General features: G+C 41.5%; 1 protein-coding gene across 7 annotated transcripts in view; it reads right to left on the reverse strand.

The window, feature by feature from the left end:
- Nucleotides 1–19,042, reverse strand: part of NEO1 (neogenin 1) — a 228,124-nt gene that overhangs the window by 20,267 nt on the left and 188,815 nt on the right. For 3 of the 7 annotated variants that reach the window (XM_040227383.1, XM_040227390.1, XM_040227385.1), the window contains exons 16-22: nt 16,993–17,088; nt 13,925–14,148; nt 13,704–13,842; nt 11,555–11,662; nt 6,270–6,464; nt 5,564–5,596; nt 2,342–2,410 (exon numbers count right to left, since the gene is read on the reverse strand). In XM_040227383.1, the coding sequence (XP_040083317.1) occupies nt 2,342–2,410; nt 5,564–5,596; nt 6,270–6,464; nt 11,555–11,662; nt 13,704–13,842; nt 13,925–14,148; nt 16,993–17,088 (864 nt within the window). The remainder of the gene's footprint in view (nt 1–2,341; nt 2,411–5,563; nt 5,597–6,269; nt 6,465–11,554; nt 11,663–13,703; nt 13,843–13,924; nt 14,149–16,992; nt 17,089–19,042) is intronic. The other 4 variants (XM_040227389.1, XM_040227384.1, XM_040227388.1 and 1 more) reach the window with 3 other exon arrangements.

Genomic DNA, 19,042 nt, shown 5'->3' on the forward strand with positions numbered 1-19,042 from the left:
CTACCTTCTGAGTTGGCCAAAGGCCGTCTTCTAAACTAGAGTAAGAGTGAGCTGCAAATGGGACCCTAGACCCTCCTACTAGGGACATTTATTAAGCCTCACTTTTTCCAGTGGTCATGTATGGATGTGAGAGTTCGACTATGAAGAAAGCTGAGCACCGAAGAATTGATGCTTTTGAACTGTGGTGTTGGAGAAGACTCTTGAGAGTCCCTTGGACTGTGAGGAGATCCAACCAGTCCATTCTGAAGGAGATCAGTCTTAGGTGTTCATTGGAGGGACTGATGCTGAAGCTGAAACTCCAATATTTTGGCTACCTCATGTGAAGAGCTGACTCATTGGAAAAGACTCTGATGCTGGGAGGGATTGTGGGCAGGAGGAGAAGGGGACAACAGAGGATGAGATGGCTGGATGGTATCACCAACTCGATGGGCATGAGTTTGAGTGAACTCCAGGAGTTGGTGATGGACAGGGAGGCCTGGGGTGCTGCGATTCATGGGGTCGCAAAGAGTCGGACACGACTTTGAGTGACTCAACTGAACTGAACTGGACTATTCCAACAGCTTCCTAACCACTCTGTTTTGACTTTGTACTCTTAGCACCCAACTCGTTCTCCACCGTCATCAGGGTAACAATAGATACTCAATAAGTGGAAAGTCATAGTTTACCAGTAGTATCAGACATCTTACATATGTTACTCACACGAGGAAGCTCACATTTCTTAGCATCAGCACCTGAGCTTTTGACAAGTTGGTTTTAACCTACCTTCTCTAACTTGAGCCTACCCTGTTTCTAGGCAGTGTGGTCCCTGGAGAAAGCAGGCTGTTTTAAAGTGATTTTTTTTTCATTTGGACCATTTTTAAAGTCTTTATTGTACTTGTTACAATACTGCTTCTGTTTCTTGCTTTGGTTTTTTGTCTTTGGTTGTGAGGAATGTGGGATCTTAGTTCCCCGACCAGGAATCAACACTGCACCCCTGCATTGGGAGGTGCAGTCTTAACCAGTGGACCACCAAGGAAGTCCCAAGCAGGCTGTTTTAAATTGCCACACTTCACACATGTTCTTACTATACTGCATCCTAGAAATGTTTGACCCCCTCCTAGACATTCAGTAATTTTCTCTGTGCCTTTTAAAATCTGGGCCAGAGATCTCTTCCAGAAAGCTTTCTCCTCTCTCTGTCAGATAGCTTGTTACATACTTCCCCTGCTTCTACAGTCTGTTACATAGCATCTGAACCTTTAGAAATACGAGTGACTAAATGAATGACTGCATAAACCAAAGAAAAGACAAAGAAGTAACTGCTTTTCTCACAGTTTTGTGGACAGCACATAAATGTAACATATACATCCCAGGAGGAGAAACTCATAAAGTCCTGGAGATCACAGCCTAAAAATTTCTTGAAGCAAGAAAGTTTGTCTGGCTCTCCAAAGAAGTGGCCAATTTCACTGAAGTCTGGGCAATACTTTTTATTTAAATTGTTAGCTGGAGATTAAGAGAACATTTTATTTCCATAATTAGACCAGGAGTTTCTGGAGGACTAGAAACTCTTCCACGTGTGTCTCATGAAACAGTAAGGTTCATTTCTAGGAACTACCTTTGCGGACATTTCACCATCCGGGATTCCCACATCTGACCTAGAAGGCTGTGAGCGACAGCAGAAAAGGCAGAATATGAAGTCGGAAGCCCCAGGTTTTGGTTCTAGGGCTTCTATAATAAGCGGGTAGGTCCAGGCACATTACTTCTCCCCTGAGTCTCTTAATGTAAAACCTGGGAATAATGATACCTGTTCTCCTTCCCTCACAATGTTATGACAATAAAATGTGATTTCACGTGCTAAAGTAACTTACATATGGTGACGTTGTATAGAGAAGCAGGTGTCACCATTTAAGCTCTTAGGATGGCTAGGAGAGAGGGAATAATTTTTTAGAATTCCCAAACTAAGACCACCACAGTAAGCAGTGTGGGAAGAAATGAATAATTCCAAAGCATCTCTCAGGCTCATTTTAGATGATAGCTAATTCCACCACAGGGTTTATTTTTGAAAGTAAGGTTCTAATTATTTTGAAAAGAGGCTGTGGGCAATGAGAAGACTTGTTTGTTTAGAATCATTTTAAGTTGTATACACAAACTGAAACAATTTTATTTGTGAATCTATAATAAATGGGTTTACAGTAATTTGGCAAACATTTGCCAGAAAATGCCTAAAGCCAACTCTGTCGAATAAAAAGAAATAGGTAATAGGCTACAATTCACAACACAGGAGCTGCAAGAAACATTTCAAGATTTCAAGCAGAACTGCATTGTGCCCACAGGAAGCCAAATGAAGCCAGAGGAAGGGCTTTACCACTCATTGGAGGTTTGTAGTCGGATCCCAGGTCTGGCAGTCGGCTTCCTTTCCCTGCAGACCCCGAGGCTGAAGAAGAAGAAATCATGTCAGTAACAACCCACTCCATTGGTGTGACAAGTCTACTTCACAGCTAGTGAGTGTTTTCTACCGAAAAAAAAAAAAAAAAATTCTCAGTCTACGCTGTCCATAAGAAAAGGAAATAGCACGTACACACGACAGGGGAAAATACAGCCTATTTGTGCAAAACAAAGGTAGAGCTTTCTACGCAATGAGGCATCTGAAAGGCTGACACTCCTGTTCCATGGCTGTATCCAGGGTGTAACAAGGCTGCCCCTTGCTGTTAAGGTTTCTCTAGCCCAAGAAACAGTTGCTGAAAAACTACTCAGAGCACTTAGGGCAAAAGCAGCTTCTGGTGGAAAAGGAACCAAGGGGACCGTTAAAGAAATGGGTTCTTCTGAGGGACTGGCTTGATCTGGCTGAGCAGGTGTCAGTAGTGTTTGGATTCTTTTCTCAAAATAGGAAGCTGCCTTTCTAAATATAAAGTTACCTTAAGTGGGAGCAGGAAGGCAAGCAGAGGTTCAGATTAGGCTCTCAGTTTCTGCTCAGTCAACCTAAATACCCAAAGATAAAAAATCAAAGTCTCCCCTCTGGTTGCTCACAAAGACACTGTCTCTTATGCCATCATCATGGAACATAAGAAGTGAGGCTGCTGACCTTGAGCTTGGGACCACCTCACATGCTGGACTTCCCTGGGGGCTCAGACAGTAAAGCATCTGCCTACAATGCGGGAGACCCGGGTTCAATCCCTGGGTCGGGAAGATCTCCTGGAGAAGGAAATGGCAACCCACTCCAGTATCTTTGCCTGGAAAATCCCACGGACGGAGGAACCTGGCAGGCTACAGCCCATGGGGTCGCAAAGAGTCAGACACGAATGAGCGACTTCACTCATATGCAGGCCTCAGAAGATACCTGGGGCTGGAAGGCAGCCTCAGACTTCTTTTGAAGAGGTCTGCAGGAACTGCAAGGTAAAGCTGATCCTTGGTTCATCCAGCTCAACAGACTGCCTGTGCTAGCAAACCAGCACTATCAGGCACTAACCGTTGGACTTCTGGCCAGTTATTTAGCTACTATTCTGGGGTCTTGGTTTCCTTATTGTAAAGCAGTGATGATAACGGCACCTGCTTCACAAAAGGGGTGTGAGGATTAAGTAGAAATTTAATCCCATAAAATATTTTGAATCCTGCCTGACACACCGTAAATGTTTTATAAATATTAACTACTAACTAAATCTTTAGGGAAGAATCTCATCTTACACTCTGCAGAGAGCATGAAGCTTCAGAAAATGCTCAAAAATTAGAGTTATTTCTACAAATAAAGCTTGACTAGAAATGCATAAACAAGATGGGTTGCTGTAAAACATTATAGCAAGTACCTCTATTAAATTATCAGACTTGGAGGAAATGGAAGAAATTAAAGTCTGAAGGTTTCTATGCACAGTTCATTTAACAGAATGAATCTAGAAATGGAAACAAAAACAAACCTACTTTCTATGTTTCCAGAAGCTCAGTGTCCCCAAAGGTAACAGAAGTTCCTGGGTATCTATGGGGCATATTCTAGACCTTTAAACTCACAGTCCTCAAACCTTTTTCACTGTCCACACCCATTACTTCACTTCACTTCTATTGTCACCATTCCTCCCAAATGACGCACACCACATGTCGCGATTCCACTTGTTCTTTTCACTATGATAAGCTGGCAGAGACGACACAGCCCATGTAAGGTCTTCATAGTTAATGGACTTCTTTGTCAGGTAGCCCAGATTTAAGCCAAACTACTCAGAGTAACACGTTATGTAAATAATTACCAATGAACACTTTTGCCAATAAACCAATTGGTTTAACTCCTATATTTCTTAATGTTTTCCTTTTATATTTAACTTATGAACAAGAAATCCAAGGATTAGCCAAACACCAAAATAAATACGGGCAAAGAATTTTAAATGCCAAAGGGGTGGTGTAGCTGAGAACTGCAGCCTGGCTTATGGGGTGAAGTGAGGGAGGAAAATGAGCGCATATACTCTGTACCCATTCAGGGTTGTTACTGTTCTAGTCTCATGCGTAAGGTACAGGTTCTACCATGATCAGGGTGCTTTACACACACACACACACACGCACACACGCGCACGCACGCACGCGGACACACACACACGGGCATGTTTGCACACACACACACACACGGGCATGTTTACACACACACATACACACACACACACACACAGGCATGTTTGCAGGTTTCCCAACATACAACAAAAGACTCATTGAATGCAAACACATTTCCAAAGCCCTAAAACTTGAAACCTCACACTGTGAATCTTCTTTGCCATTAACCAAGATCCAAGGACTTTCTATTTCTAAAAACTACTCTTAAAGAATAAAAGAAACCATCCAATTTACTTTTAACTGCTCCTGCTATAGAAAACAGATAACCAATGTTAGCCGACTTCCCAGAGATGAAAATCAAAGTATAGTTATCTCTCACCACAGCAGCAGCAGTGAAGAGACTATGCTGACAGATAATTTCCAGAATGGTGACACTGAGGCCCATACTTCCTAAACTTCCATTGTACACTGTCTCTATCCTCTTATAAAATAAGCAAATATATTTAAGAGAAAAAATGGAAAAAGAGCCCTGAATTAAGCTTGCCACAAGAGAATGGAGAGCAATAATTTTGTGAAAGATAATCATACAATTCAGTAGGGTGCAGTTGTATATTCTCTGCTGAGGGAGGAAAAAAGGGTATTCAATTGAATTTGATTACACTTTTCATTTAGAGACATCAATAAAACTCTAGATGCTACAAATATGACAAATTGGTGTGCTTGTTCTCATTATGGCCCAAATCCCTATCTGTATCACCAAATTTTAGTTTCTTAGCACAAAGGATAATCTGATCCACATTTAAGGATTATCTCCTCATATCTGTAGAAGTCCACAACCCAGGTTTTTTCCTGCCAGTCTGTTTAGCTCTTAAGTAGATTCTCCAGCTTTTCAGATACCCCAAGTGCCACAAACATGGACTCAACTCTACTTTGGCCAATAAATATGTGATTTTAAACACACAGTACTGGTGCTGATTTTCAGGAAAAAACAAAAACAACAAAAAGCTAATAATAGGTCACAAAAGAGAGAAAAGGAAAGAGAGGCCAGCTACTCATTTACCTTGATCATTAGCCATTTTATCAGAGGAGTCCGCTAACAGGCCAAGCACAGGGGAAGAAAAAAACAAGAGCAAGGATCACAAGCTTTGAAGATGGGACAGGCAGAATTTTTAAAGGAAAAAAATTAAAACCCCGCAAACTTCCAAGCACGTTGAGTCTTCTTTTTCATGCTAACAGAAAAGAAATCCACGTATGTTTTCCATATTTCCACAGACTCAGTCCCCGACTTACTTTTACTTCCTAAGCTCACCTGGTTCAATATTTTACTGTCACTTTCTTATCTACAGTTTTCTTTAAAGGGCCCTTTTTGTCTCTCTCTACAAAGGTCAGTGAACAAGCCTTTCACATTAAGAGCCTGCATGTATTGAAAGAGAATCATCCATCACAATAACACGCTACTACTCTATCTGGGAACCAAGAGAATCCCATCTGATCTGACTGGTTTAGATCACTGCAGTTCATCTGCCTCGAGCAGCCCGGAGTCAAAGTTCCCCTGTCAATGATAGGTTTAGGTCAGTAACCTAGGGAGCACTGATCTGGTGGTCAGGGGGTAGGATCATTTTCAGATAAATGCCCACACGGCGGCTCATAAGCACGTCATCAGGATTTCCTGTATCATCCACAGTCTCTACATGCTAAAATGACATGTACACGCATAATCCCACTCAAGAGACACACAACGGAACACTCTGTTTGGGGGCCTTTACCTTTGGGTGTTCTGAACTGGACAGCTTCAGACATGGGCCCCATGCCCTTTGAGTTCCGGGCTTGGATTTTGAAGTAGTATGGTGTGTCAAGTGTTAATTCCTGTATCTGGTGAGTCAGCCTGTTTCCCACAACAGGCTCGATAACCCAGTCGTGTATCTCTGCATTCACATCCGTGCTGTAATATATGATGTAACCTATCCAAAGGGGTTAGTGGAAAAAGAAACCTTATTCCCACTTTCTTTTGCAGTCAGCAAATCCATAAAAGGTATATGTTATAGCATATACAAATGGAGAACTAGTTACAGATTTAATTAGCAATAGTAACAAGTATTTTAAATGCCACACTAAATATGATACAGAGAAAACCACAATCTCAACAGTGCCAGACTATAAATTATTATCTGTATCAGTAGCTAAAATAATAAAAGTAATTAAGATAAAAATATAGGGTTAACTACGCTCAAAAGCTAGGAAAGCATATAAGGAAACCACCCTGATCATCATTCCAACATTCCGTACTTCAGCGGTCTACTTCAATTAAGTTAATGCAGTTTTGAAAAAACTTAATGGCCATTACCATCAGCAATGGCCTGACAGCGCTACCTGAACTGTCACCAATGTGATTTCCAGGGAGAAAAACTCCGAGGAAATGGGCAGCCACCTTTGCTAGATTCTCCCAAACGTGGGGTAGGTGAAGTCACAGTGAAACCTCACCTGATGCATCCACCAGAGGGCGCTCTGCATCCACAGTTGAGGAAGGAAGAGCTACACCCACAAGCCTACACAGTGCAAAAACGCACTGACAGCATCATTACTGGTTTTTAAACACAAAATATAATGTAATCCGTGTCAAGTCACACTTAATTCTTTTAAGGAAGAGGCAAATTCTAAAACCTAAATTAAAAATGACATAAAGACTGGGGATTTAAGGAAAGGGATTCCTAAGGAAAGCTGACTGCTCAGTTCAGTTCAGTCACTCAGTCGTGTAAAACCCTTCGTGACCCCATGGACTGCAGCATGCCGGGCCTCCCTGTCCATCACCAACTCCCGGAGCTCACTCAAACTCATGTCCACAGAGTCAGTGATGTCATCCAATCATCTCATCCTCTGTCGTCCCCTTCTCCTACTGCCTTCAATCTTTCAAAGCATTAGGGTCTTTTCAAATGAGTTAGCTCTTCACATCAGGTATTGGAGTTTCGTCTTTAGCATCAGTCCCTCAAATGAATACTCAGGACTGATCTCCTTTAGAATGGACTGGTTGGATCTCCTTGCAGTCCAAGGGACTCTCAAGAGTCTTCTCCAACACCACAGTTCAAAAGCATCAATTCTTCAGTGCTCAGCTTTCTTTATAATCCAACTCTCACATCCATACATGACCACTGGAAAAACCATAGCTTTGACTAGATGGACCTTTGTTGGCAAAGTAATGCCTCTGCTTTTTAATATGCTCTCTAGGGTGGTCATAACTTTTCTTCCAAGGAGTAAGCGTTTTTTAATTTCATGGCTGCAGTCACCATCTGCAGTCATTTTGGAGCCCCCAAAATAAAGTCTGACACTGTTTTCCCATCTATATTTCCCATGAAGTGATGGGACTGGATGCCATGATCTTAGTTTTCTGAATGTTGAGTTTTAAGGCAACTTTTTCACTCTCCTCTTTCATTTTCATCAAGAGGCTCTTTAGTTCTTCTTTGCTGTCTGCCACAAGGGTAGTGTCATCTGCATATCTGAGGTCATTGATATTTCTCCCGGCAATGATTCCAGCTTGTGCTTCATCCAGCCCAGCGTTTCTCATGATGTACTCTGCATGTAAGTTAAATAAGCAGGGTGACAATATACAGCCTTGACATACTCCTTTCCCCATTTGGAACCAGTCTGTTGTTCCATGTCTAGTTCTAACTGTTGCTTCCTGACCTGCATATAGATTTCTCAAGAGGCAGGTCAGGTGGTCTGGTATTCCCATCTCTTACAGAATTTTCCAGTTTGTTGTGATCTAAACAGTCAAGGGCTTTGGCACAGTCAATAAAGCAGAAGTACATGTTTTTCTGGAACTTTCTTGCTTTTTCGATGATCCAACAGATGTTGGCGATTTGCTCTCTGGTTCCTCTGCCTTTTCTAAATCCAGCTTGACTATCTGGAAGTTCACGGTTCATGTGCTGTTGAAGCCTGGCTTGGAGAATTTTGAGCATTACTTTACTAGTGTGTGAGATGAGTGTAATTGTGCAGTAGTTTGAACATTCTTTGGCATTACCTTTCTTTGGGATTGGAATGAAAACTGACCTTTTCCAGTCCTGTGGCCACTGCTGAGTTTTCCAAATTTGCTGGCATATTGACTGCAGCACTTTCACAGAATCATCTTTTAGGATTTGAAATAGCTCAACTGGAATTCCATCACCTCCACTAGCTTTGTTCATAGTGATGCTTCCTAAGGCCCACTCGACTTTGCATTCCAGGATGTCCGGCTCTAGGTAAGTGATCATGTCATCTTGATTATCTGGGTTGTGAAGATCTTTTTTGTATAGTTCTTCTCTGCATTCTTGCCACCTCTTCTTAATATCTTCTGCTTCTGTTATGTCCATATCATTTCTGACCTTTATCGTGTCCATCTTTGCATGAAATGTTCTCTTGGTATCTGTAATTTTCTTGAAGAGATCTCTAGTCTTTCCCATTCTATTGTTTTCCTCTATTTCTTTGCATTGATCACTGAGGAAGGCCTTTTTATCTCTCTTTGCTATTCTTTGGAACTCTGCATTCAAATGGGTATATCCTTCCTTTTCTCCTTTGCTTTTCGCTTCTCTTCTTTTCTCAGCTATTTGTAAGGCCTCCTCAGACAGCCATTTTGCCTTTTTGCATTTCTTTTTCTTGGGGATGGTCTTGGTCCCTCCTGTACAATGTCACGAGCCTCTGTCCATAGTTCTTCAGGCACTCTATCACATCTAGTCCCTTAAATCTATTTCTCACTTCCAATGTATAATCGTAAGGGATTTGATTTAGGTCATACCTGAATGGTCTAGCAGTTTTCCCTACTTTCTGCAATTTAAGTCTGAATTTGGCAATAAGGAATTTGTGATCTGAGGCACAGTCAGCTCCTGGTCTTGTTTTTGCTGACTATATAGAGTTTCTCCATCTTTGGCTGCAAGGAATATAATCAATCCGATTTCAGTGTTGACCATCTGGTGATGTCCATGTGTAGAGTCTTCTCTTGTGTTGTTGGAAGAGGGTGTTTGCTATGACCAGTGCATTTTCTTGGCAAAATTCTATTCGTCTTTGCCCTGCTTCATTCTGCATTCCAAGGCCAAATCTGCCTCTTACTCCAGGTGTTTCTTGACTCCCTACTTTTGCATTCCAGTCCCCTATAATGAAAAGGATGAAAAGGACATCTTTTTTGGGTGTTAGTTCTAAAAGGTCTTGTAGGTCTTCATAGAAACATTCAACTTCAGCTTCTTCAGTGTTACTGGTTGGGGCACAGACTTGGATTACCGTAATATTGAACGGTTTGCCTTGGAAATGAACAAGAGCTCATTCTGTTGTTTTTGAGATTGCATCCAAGTACTACATTTTGGACTCTTTTGTTGACTATGATGGCTATTCCATTTATTCTAAGGGATTCTTGCCCACAGTAGTAGATATGATGGTCATCTGAGTTAAATTCATCCATTCCAGTCCATTTTAGTTCGCTGATTCCTAAAATGTTGACGTTCACTCTTGCCATCTCCTGTTTGACCAGTTCCAATTTGCATTGATTCATAGACCTAAAATTCCAGGTTCCTATGCAATATTGTTCTTTATAGCATCAGACTTTACTTCCATCACCAGTCACATCCACAACTGGGTGATGTTTTTGCTTTGGCTCCATTCCTTCATTCTTTCTGGAGTTATTTCTCCACTGATCTCCAGTAGCATAGTGGGCACCTACTGACCTGGGGAGTTCATCCTTCATGTCCTATCTTTCTGCCTTCTCATACTGTCCGTGGGGCTCTCAAGGCAAGCATACTGGAGAGGTCTGCCGTCCCCTTCTCCAGGGGACCACATTTTGTCAGACGATGCTGAGAAATGCTTCTCAGTTTCCATGGTTGTCCAGTCGCTCAGCTGTGTCTGGCTCTTTGTGACCCCATGGACCACAGCACGCCAGGCTTCCCTGTCCTTCACTGTCTCGTCAGTTTGCTCAAATGCACGTCCATCGATTTGGTGATGCTGTCCAACCACCTCCTTCTCAGTCGCCTCCTCCTCCTCCTGTCCTCAGTGTTTCCCAGCATCAGGGTCTTTTCCAGGGAGTCGGCTCTTCACATCAGGTGGCCAAAGTTTTGGAGCTTCAGCTTCAGCATCTGTCCTTCCAAAGAATATTCAGGGTTGATTTCCTTTAGGATTGGCTGGTTTGATCTAGTTGCATCCAAGGGACTCTCGAGTCTTCTCCACCACTTGCTGTTCAAAAGCATGAATTCTTTGGCACGCAGCCTTCTTTATGGTCCAAGTCTTAACATCCATACATGACTACTGGAAAAACCACAGCTATGACTATATGGACCTTTGTCAGCAAAGTGACAAAGGTCACTCTGCTTTTTAATATACTGTCTAGGTTTATTACAGCTTTTCTTCCAAGGAGCAAGCACCTTCTAATTTCACAGCTGCAGTCACCTTAGGCCATCTTTTCATACAAAGGAACTTCAGGAGGGAAATTCTGGCTCCACAGCATACATTATCTGGATCAGAGGCAGGTTTTTCTCCCTGATAAAGATGAGGAAGGCATAGTGCCTTCTACTTTGGAAGTCCAAGGGAAAATTCAAGGTCCTGTCAGAGGTCCAGGCCAACTCAGACTTTTAACTTGAGTTCTAAGAGCACAGGAAGCTGAAGAAGCAGTCCTGGGTGAAAAAAGAAACTATAAGCCTAATGGGTAATTTTGAGCTTTGGGGTAAAAGAGGTGAATTTGTAGAATTCAGGCAGCTTCTTCAACCCCAAGACCCTGGTCATCTAGTCAAAGACAGAAGAATAGCTCTCTGGAGGAAAATAAATAAGTCTGTATGTTTCACCATAACCAAAGGCTGTCTAGTGCAATCCACACCCATCAGAGTTTCATGAAATATGGATCAGAACAACCAGCTGGCGACTCCTTTTTATGTCACTAAACAGCAGCCCTTGCTTCAATTTCCAGGACCATCATGACACGTAGCATCCCCAAAAATGGCCAGGTCAAGTCCTGAGACCCCCATTCCTCCCAAGAACAAGGCACTCTTCTAGAATGCAGGAACAGGGAACAGACACACACTCACAGGCATCTCTGGCCTCTTACCTGTAATCTTGCCATTGGCTTCAGAGGGAGGCTGCCAATTTACAATTATGGTCCTAGGTTTTCCCTCTTTACTCACAACTGTCACATCCTTGGGTGGAGACGTAGGAACTACAAAAGAATAACACTTTCAGTAATTCCTGTTCATTTTAACTGAATTCACCATTTCCTCAACCCTCTCCATTTAGAAGGCACAATAAAGGGTACAGCCTCTTGGCTTCAAAGAACTCACTGTCTGTCTATAAATAGCCCCGAGAAAAACAGAAATATGCAAAGTACCAAAGAGGAAATACCATATCGAGAGGACAAAGAACAGACATCCCAGATGGGGAGGTCAGGCAGGATGGTTAGGGAAAATTAAAAGCCACCTGCAGTCCCTGCTTGATAGATCAGGAGACTGAAAATGAGAAAAGTTATGTAATGTGCCCAAGACTACGTTTTCTCCCCTAATTTGGATTATTTTGTTAGAATATTTTTAAGTGTAAAGTAACTTTGTCTCTACCTATATATAGTTGGCTTTCCAAACCAAATATGATGTTTGAAAACCACCATTCTCCCAAAGAATAAATGATTTACAAATTAATGTTTTTTTTATGCTAAATTTGCACTGAAAAGATACTATCAACTATTAAAGGTTATTGCTCTGAAATGTAAAGCTGTTTATGGAACAGAAAAGCCAATTAAATAAAAACGACAGTGCATCTGTTTCCATGGTAGTGGTGGCTATGTTTCTAAGTCATGTCTGAACCTTGCGACCCCATGGACTGTAGCCTCATCAGCCTCCCCTGTCCATGGGGATTTCTCAGGCAAGGTAGCTGTTTCTTCCTCCAGGGCATCTTCCCGACCCAGAGATCAAACCCACATTTCCTGCATTGGAGAAGCCCCTTATGTTTCCATATTATGGCTGAAAACTTTTAATGTATTAATACTAGCTGGGAAATCAGCATACTAAGTATATCCTTACATTTACTCTTTTCCTAAAATACTAGAATTCTCCTGGTATGAAATGGAAGGAAGCCCAGTGAAATGTAAACTCCTAATGGAATATCATTTATTACCTAATGGGCTGGAATGAAAGCACAAAGGTATTTTTAAAACTGGCAAAGAAAGCAAACTCAAGTTCTATTTAAGTTTTTGTGCACTGAATTTCTTTCTCTCCGAATCTATCCCTTTTTTTTTCTCTGTAGGAAATTCAACCAACTGTGCCAAAGATAAGACATCAGGGCCATACCCAGTCTGGAGAGACTTTATAGTTCCATTCTTTTCATTATTCACATAAAGGAGAGAAAGAAATAGGAAGGTGGAATAGACAGAGCCTTCCAATGGTTACACACATCCCCATGCCAGGGAAGTATAAGGGGCAGAAGGGCAGGCCTACAAGTGAGCAAAAAGCAAGCAAAACTTTCAAATTAGATGGCTTGCTTTCCCCTTAATTTGCTTAGCTGTATTTTTTCTTTCATGTTTACTTACAGACAAAAACCCTAAGAATACTCCAGTGCAAGACTTTATAAGAGGCTAACCAGCTTGCAAGAAAGCTTCTAGGGCGGTTCAGGAGAGCTCTGGCAAAATGCTGAGGCTCTAGCAAGCACGGTATTGGTAAAGGGCAGGCTACTCCATCTTTTCTGTCTCGATCTTCCAGGAAGGCAAGGTTAAAACCCATAATTCCTTACATCTACACAGTGCTTTATCGCTTACCATTTGCTTTATTTATTGGGTAATTTACTTTACCCTATCAAGTAGAAAAGACAGCAATTACCCCTCTTTTATAGATGGAAGAAATAGCTTCAGAGAGGCTGAATAACTTGCTTATATAGTCAGTAGGTGGCTGACCTTGGAACTGAACTCATGTCTCATGATCCCTAAACTCTAGTACATTCTGCATTATTTCTTTCTGCTATTGGCTAATGTTCTTGAACAATGATGAAAAAAACAAAATTCTTCCTAAGAAAGCAAACACTGAACTCCAGCTGTAGTTGCTCACTGTGTTCCGTAAATATGTCAATTCACACACTTAGTTCTTTCCTTGGGTAGTAAAGACAGGTGATGAGGCGCCTCATGACTTGGGATGCGGTACATCAGCAGGGACTTTCCCTGGCTTTCACATCTAGCGAAGAGAAGAAATGCCATGTGACAAAGTTCCGACAACACATACCTAATTCAAAAGTAGTCCCGTGGGCTGTCATGCTCCATGTGCTTGACCTTCGACCTTTGGTCACCATCACAGAGAATTCATAGAGTGTATTTGGTTTTAAACCAGTCACCAAATAACTCAAAGTCGTTGCATTAGCATTCTGGAAACATATGAACCAAGAGCTTCAGAATCAGGAACTATGAATAATTAGCTTTCCTTACCCAGAGTGAATGTGCCAGTACCTTGTACTTGGTGTTTGCTGGGATGTTGGTTTTCCATCGGACTGTGTAGTACCGGGAGTCTGTAATCTTCTGGTGTTTGGGCAGGGAGTTGTCCGCCCAGGTGATCCTTATGGTGTCATGGCTCAGAATGGAAGCCTGAACTCCCACTGGTGGCATCATGGGAGTGGGATCTGGCACTGGAGTGTATGGAGCATTAATAACAAACAAATCAACTTCAGAAGTGTCTGGGGTAAAAAGTAATTAAAAATGGAAGTGGCATTTTAACATAAACAAAAATAAGAGGGAAATGCAGGGTAATATAATGGAATGAAAGGTGAGAAATGGAGAAAGAGAAAGAGAATCCAGAGTTAATATATAACCATCATTCATTTAAAATAATATTTCCACTTGTGTTCTTTCAGGAAACACTTGCAGGAAACCACCTAGAGAAATAGTAATTAACTATTTTCTACTACTGTAAACTGCCTGTATATTGAATGCTGCTGCTGCTAAGTCACTTCAGTCGTGTCTGACTCTGGGGACCCCACAGACGGCAGCCCACCAGGCTCCCCCGTCCCTGGGATTCTCCAGGCAAAAACACTGGAGTGGGTTGCCATTTCCTTCTCCAATGCATGAAAGTGAAAAGTGAAAGTGAAGTCACTCAGTCGTGTCCGACTCTTAGTGACCCCATGGACTGCAGCCCACCAGGCTCCTTTGCTGGTAATCCAGTGTTCCCCAGTGGCTCAGACGGTAAAGAATCCGCCTGCAATGTGGGAGACCTGGGTTCGATCCCTGGGTTGGGAGGATCCCCTGGAGGAGGGCATGACAACCCACTCCAGTATGCTTGCCTGGAGAATTCCCACTGACAAAGGAGCCTGGCAGGCTAGAGCCCAAAGGGTTGCAAAGAGTCGGACATGACCGAGTGATTAAGCACAGCACACATCATTCAAACTTGACTTTTCCTTGTCTTAAGATGAAAATTGCTTTTAAAATCAAGGGTATTTTTCCTAAATAAGTAACACAAAGCTCATGATCTATTTTGGTATTTCAGTGAATGTGGTTGAATTTTGGGGATGTTGCTTATCACACTGGACATATAAGGGCCTCTCCTCTAAAATCTGATTCTGAATATCAGCCAGTGGAAACTTAGCCTGGTCTTGGAACTGGGTGTAGTCCAATTCAGATCTGCTGATGTCCAGGGTCTAAAAGCAGTACCACAACATGGCTTACATTCAAGTAAAGCAAAGGGAACTCAAGGGCATTACTCTTCAAGAAGGAAAGGTAAGCTGACAACACATGGGAGTATTTTATACGTTTTCCAGTAGACTGAGAGAACCCACTGATTAATCCCAATCAGTTATGGGAAATGGCCCAGCTATCAAGGATTTAAGTGACACAGCCTTTTTGAACTTAAGAAATCAGAGCACTTTCTGATAGAAGGAAAAGTCTATACTCATGTGCTGTCCTGAACCATATGCAATAAACATATTCTCCAAGTAGCACCGTCAAAACAAAGGCTAGAATGAGCCCAAAGGCACCATGACACAGGGCAATATGGAAGCATCCATTTGGGCTTTCCCAACTCTAGGTCAGTTACACACTGATTTATTTTATGTGAAGGTTTTAAAATGGGCATCCCATTTAGCTATGGTGACTAGTCCTTCCTATAACCTAAAATCTGAGATGGCAGGGGCCTTATTTATGAATAACTGCCAAGCTAAAGCAATAATCTCCATTTGTGTATTTCCTACACAATGAAGACTAAAAATAACAGAAGAACAGCATACATTATAATCAAGGGCTTTGTTCAAAGATCAGGACACATACCACTTTGTTCAAAGATCAGGACACATACCAATTAGCTAAAGAAAATGCACCTTCAGGTGCAAAAATCACTAAGACTGCGAGATTTTCTTCTTATTGTAACAACTCTTAGAAAAGACAGCTAGGTAACATGACTTATGAACATTTCCTCTTGTATATTTCTAGCCACGCTATATTTTTAAGTCACATAAGAGAAAATAATTCCAAATTTGTTTTTTCCCTATTACGGACAGATTTAAGAAAGTAGCAAACCCTTTATTTAAATATTCTCTTTCATCTTGTTTTTTCTTTTCTGACATACCAAAGCTATTTTTAAAAGAACTTATAAATTGTAAGCACACAGGAGCAGAAGACAGGACAGAACTATTAAATATGCAGTAATGGTATTGATCTTATTAAGTAAAAGCATAAAAACAGGGGACAGAGATTATCTTTTTAAGACAAATAATGCCAATCCATACTGTATGCAAAGTATCCAGATTACATAGCAGGCAATACAGAGTTACAATTTTGTTTTGAGAAACAAAAGAGTATTACTGAAAGTGATAAATTCTTTGATTTCCAGTACCATTCAGAAAAATTTACAATTCTAATATATTCACTTCAATAAATTTTCTCATTCAGATCTAGATCTAAATCATGTTTTACATATCTGCAGAAACTTTATTCTTTTAAAGATATTTTAATAGATAAATTACAAAGAAAAGTAATAAATATTTGGTCTCTTTTGTAATAAATTTACAGTTTATCAAATGGATGGTGCATATAGCTTTATACTCTATATAAATAAAACTTATAAAAAGCACATAGAAAAATACTTTCCCAACTAATTCAAGTACTAATAAAGAAAATGTTGGATTTATCAATCTAATACATTTATTCCATCAATAACCTATACATTTTCTCAGAGATATGGAGATCCTTTAACTTTTTTCTCCTTTTAGTCATAACTCACATGACCAAAAGATGAAAAATCACTTTTAATTCTCTCATGACTATGCTTTCTAGATCCCAACATATTAAAAACATGTGCTGTACATTTACCTAAATGTGTTTACATGACAGGATTAATATTTTCTAAAAAGCAAAGCAGGATTTAACAGAACTTTCTGTGTTGAAAGCCCATTTAGCCTCCTATGAGGCCTGACCCTAAATTGCCATATCCTTTTCCTTCCACTGATACCCATGGGGCAGGCTTCATGCTAACATTCTACTTAAGCTGCCGGAAAATATGTGGACAACCAGAGATGGACAGGATATCTTACCTGTGTGAGGTCTGGTCACAGCACTCTCGTACAAGGGAATACCTTCACCTACGTTGTTAAATGCTTTCAGGGTAATCACATAGTGAGAGCTGGGATCTGAAGGAAAGAAACAAGTGGAAACACGTAAAAAACTCTCACTACAGAATTTTTAAAATTCACAGATGATTGTGTATAATCTTCATTGTAATAAAAGCCAAGTCAAATCAAGTGAAGTTGCTCAGTCGTGTCCAACTCTTTGCGACCCCATGGACTGTATGTAGCCTGCCAGGATCCTCTGTCCATGGGATTTTCCAGGCAAGAATACTGGAATGGGTTGCTATTTCCTTCTCCAGGGGATCTTCCTAACCCAGGGATCGAACCCAGGTCTCCTGTATTGTAGGCAGATGCTTCCATCTGAGGCACCAGGGAAGTCTCCAATAAAAGCCAGGTCATACTTTAATATTTTTTTATGTGGGATTATTCTGAGGGGTGGGGAAGAATGGAGATGGGAGCATACAGAGTATAGAAAAACTGGCTGGGATCGACTTCCTGTAGTCCCAGGAGCAAGGCAGACTGTTCCTGAATCTTCTCTTGGCTTCATCTCATCAGTGGTTTAGTGATATTACTGTGTAGTGAAGAGTTTGGATTAAAAAGAATAAATAGGATTTCCATATGTTGGAAGCCCACAGGTCCAGTTTGGACTTAAACAAACCCTGTTCCTTCTCAGGAGGAGGCAGTGGTTGGAACAGCCAAGCTAGAGAAGTAGGAGAGAAACTGTTAACCCAGTTAACCACTGAAGGTCCTTAACTCTCTGGGATGCCAACCTCATCTAGCTTTCATGCAGACTTCTTGGTTGGAGAAGACATGGCCCAGGATTTCAACTGGCTAAGAAGGTGATCATGTAAAATGCTGTTAGTGAGATTTGGTGAAAAAGAGGGGTATTATATGGTTGGAATAGCATTCATTCTCCTGTTGTCTAAGGCAAATCAGGAAGACTCTGCTTTATCACATTCCTGATCCAGGCAAGGTTTAGTACAGGTACTTCAAGAGTATAGTTTCAGTAGTGAAGACTGGGGTTCCACTGAAGTATTGTAGGGTGGGGAGCTGACCCACACCACTCACTTCTCATAAAGCTAGGCAGGTTTTCAAGGTGGCCACACCTCAAGTGGCCTTCATTTCTTCAAAAGCTGCTTGGTGGCCCATTTTCCAGATACCACTGAGCAATATCTAAAGGCACCTGGTCTTCCAGTGTGAGAAAGAACTGACAACAAATGGAATAAATAAGACTTAGTACTTGACTGTTAGGAAAAGGTGCTGATTTGGGCAACATGGTAGAAGGTGATGCCATTCATTGAGATTAGGGACAGAAGAATCACAATACACATTTTCCAGACTTGATTGTAGGCCCCCTTCTAGTCCAACTCTTCACTCTCTCCCAATGTGCTTCCATTCATTTCCTTGGTTGGATTAGCATACATGTGTGATCCAATGCAAATTAGTCCCGACTTTTCTTCTGAGCACCAGACCCATTCAACTGTCTGCTGGGCATCTCCATCTCTTGGATGTCTCAAATCTCTCTTTCTCTCCCCTTCCTCTGCCCCTTCAGATCTGCTCCAGTTTTCCCTAGAGTTCATAAATGGCATGACTATGCACGCTACTGTTCAAGTCAGAAGCCTGGGAGTGGTTAAGACCTCTCCCCCTCCTTCCCTACGTAAGTGACCAAGCCTTGTTGCCACCCACCACTCTGCCTCATTCCCTGTGCTTGCTCTTTCCTGGCCATCTCTCAGTTCACCGAGAGGTGTGCGCTCTCCTACTGCAGGGCTGTTACCTGCGCAGCTGTCCCCTATGCTGCGGACACACAACACTCTTACTCACTCAGACACTGCCTGTGCATCTGAAAGGGGCTGTCCCCAGACTGGATTACCTCTCTAAATAATAGCCTGTAGCACCTCATTTCTCCTCCTCAGCATTCAAAACAATTTAAATTATTTAAAAATTATATTATCTCTAATCACTGGGATCACATCTGCTCAATTCTCTATTTCTATTGTGCTCTATTTCTAGCACAGTG

The sequence above is a fragment of the Oryx dammah genome, unplaced genomic scaffold, assembly GCF_014754425.2.
Source record: "Oryx dammah isolate SB20612 unplaced genomic scaffold, SCBI_Odam_1.1 HiC_scaffold_26, whole genome shotgun sequence".
Taxonomy (NCBI): Eukaryota; Metazoa; Chordata; class Mammalia; order Artiodactyla; family Bovidae; genus Oryx; species Oryx dammah.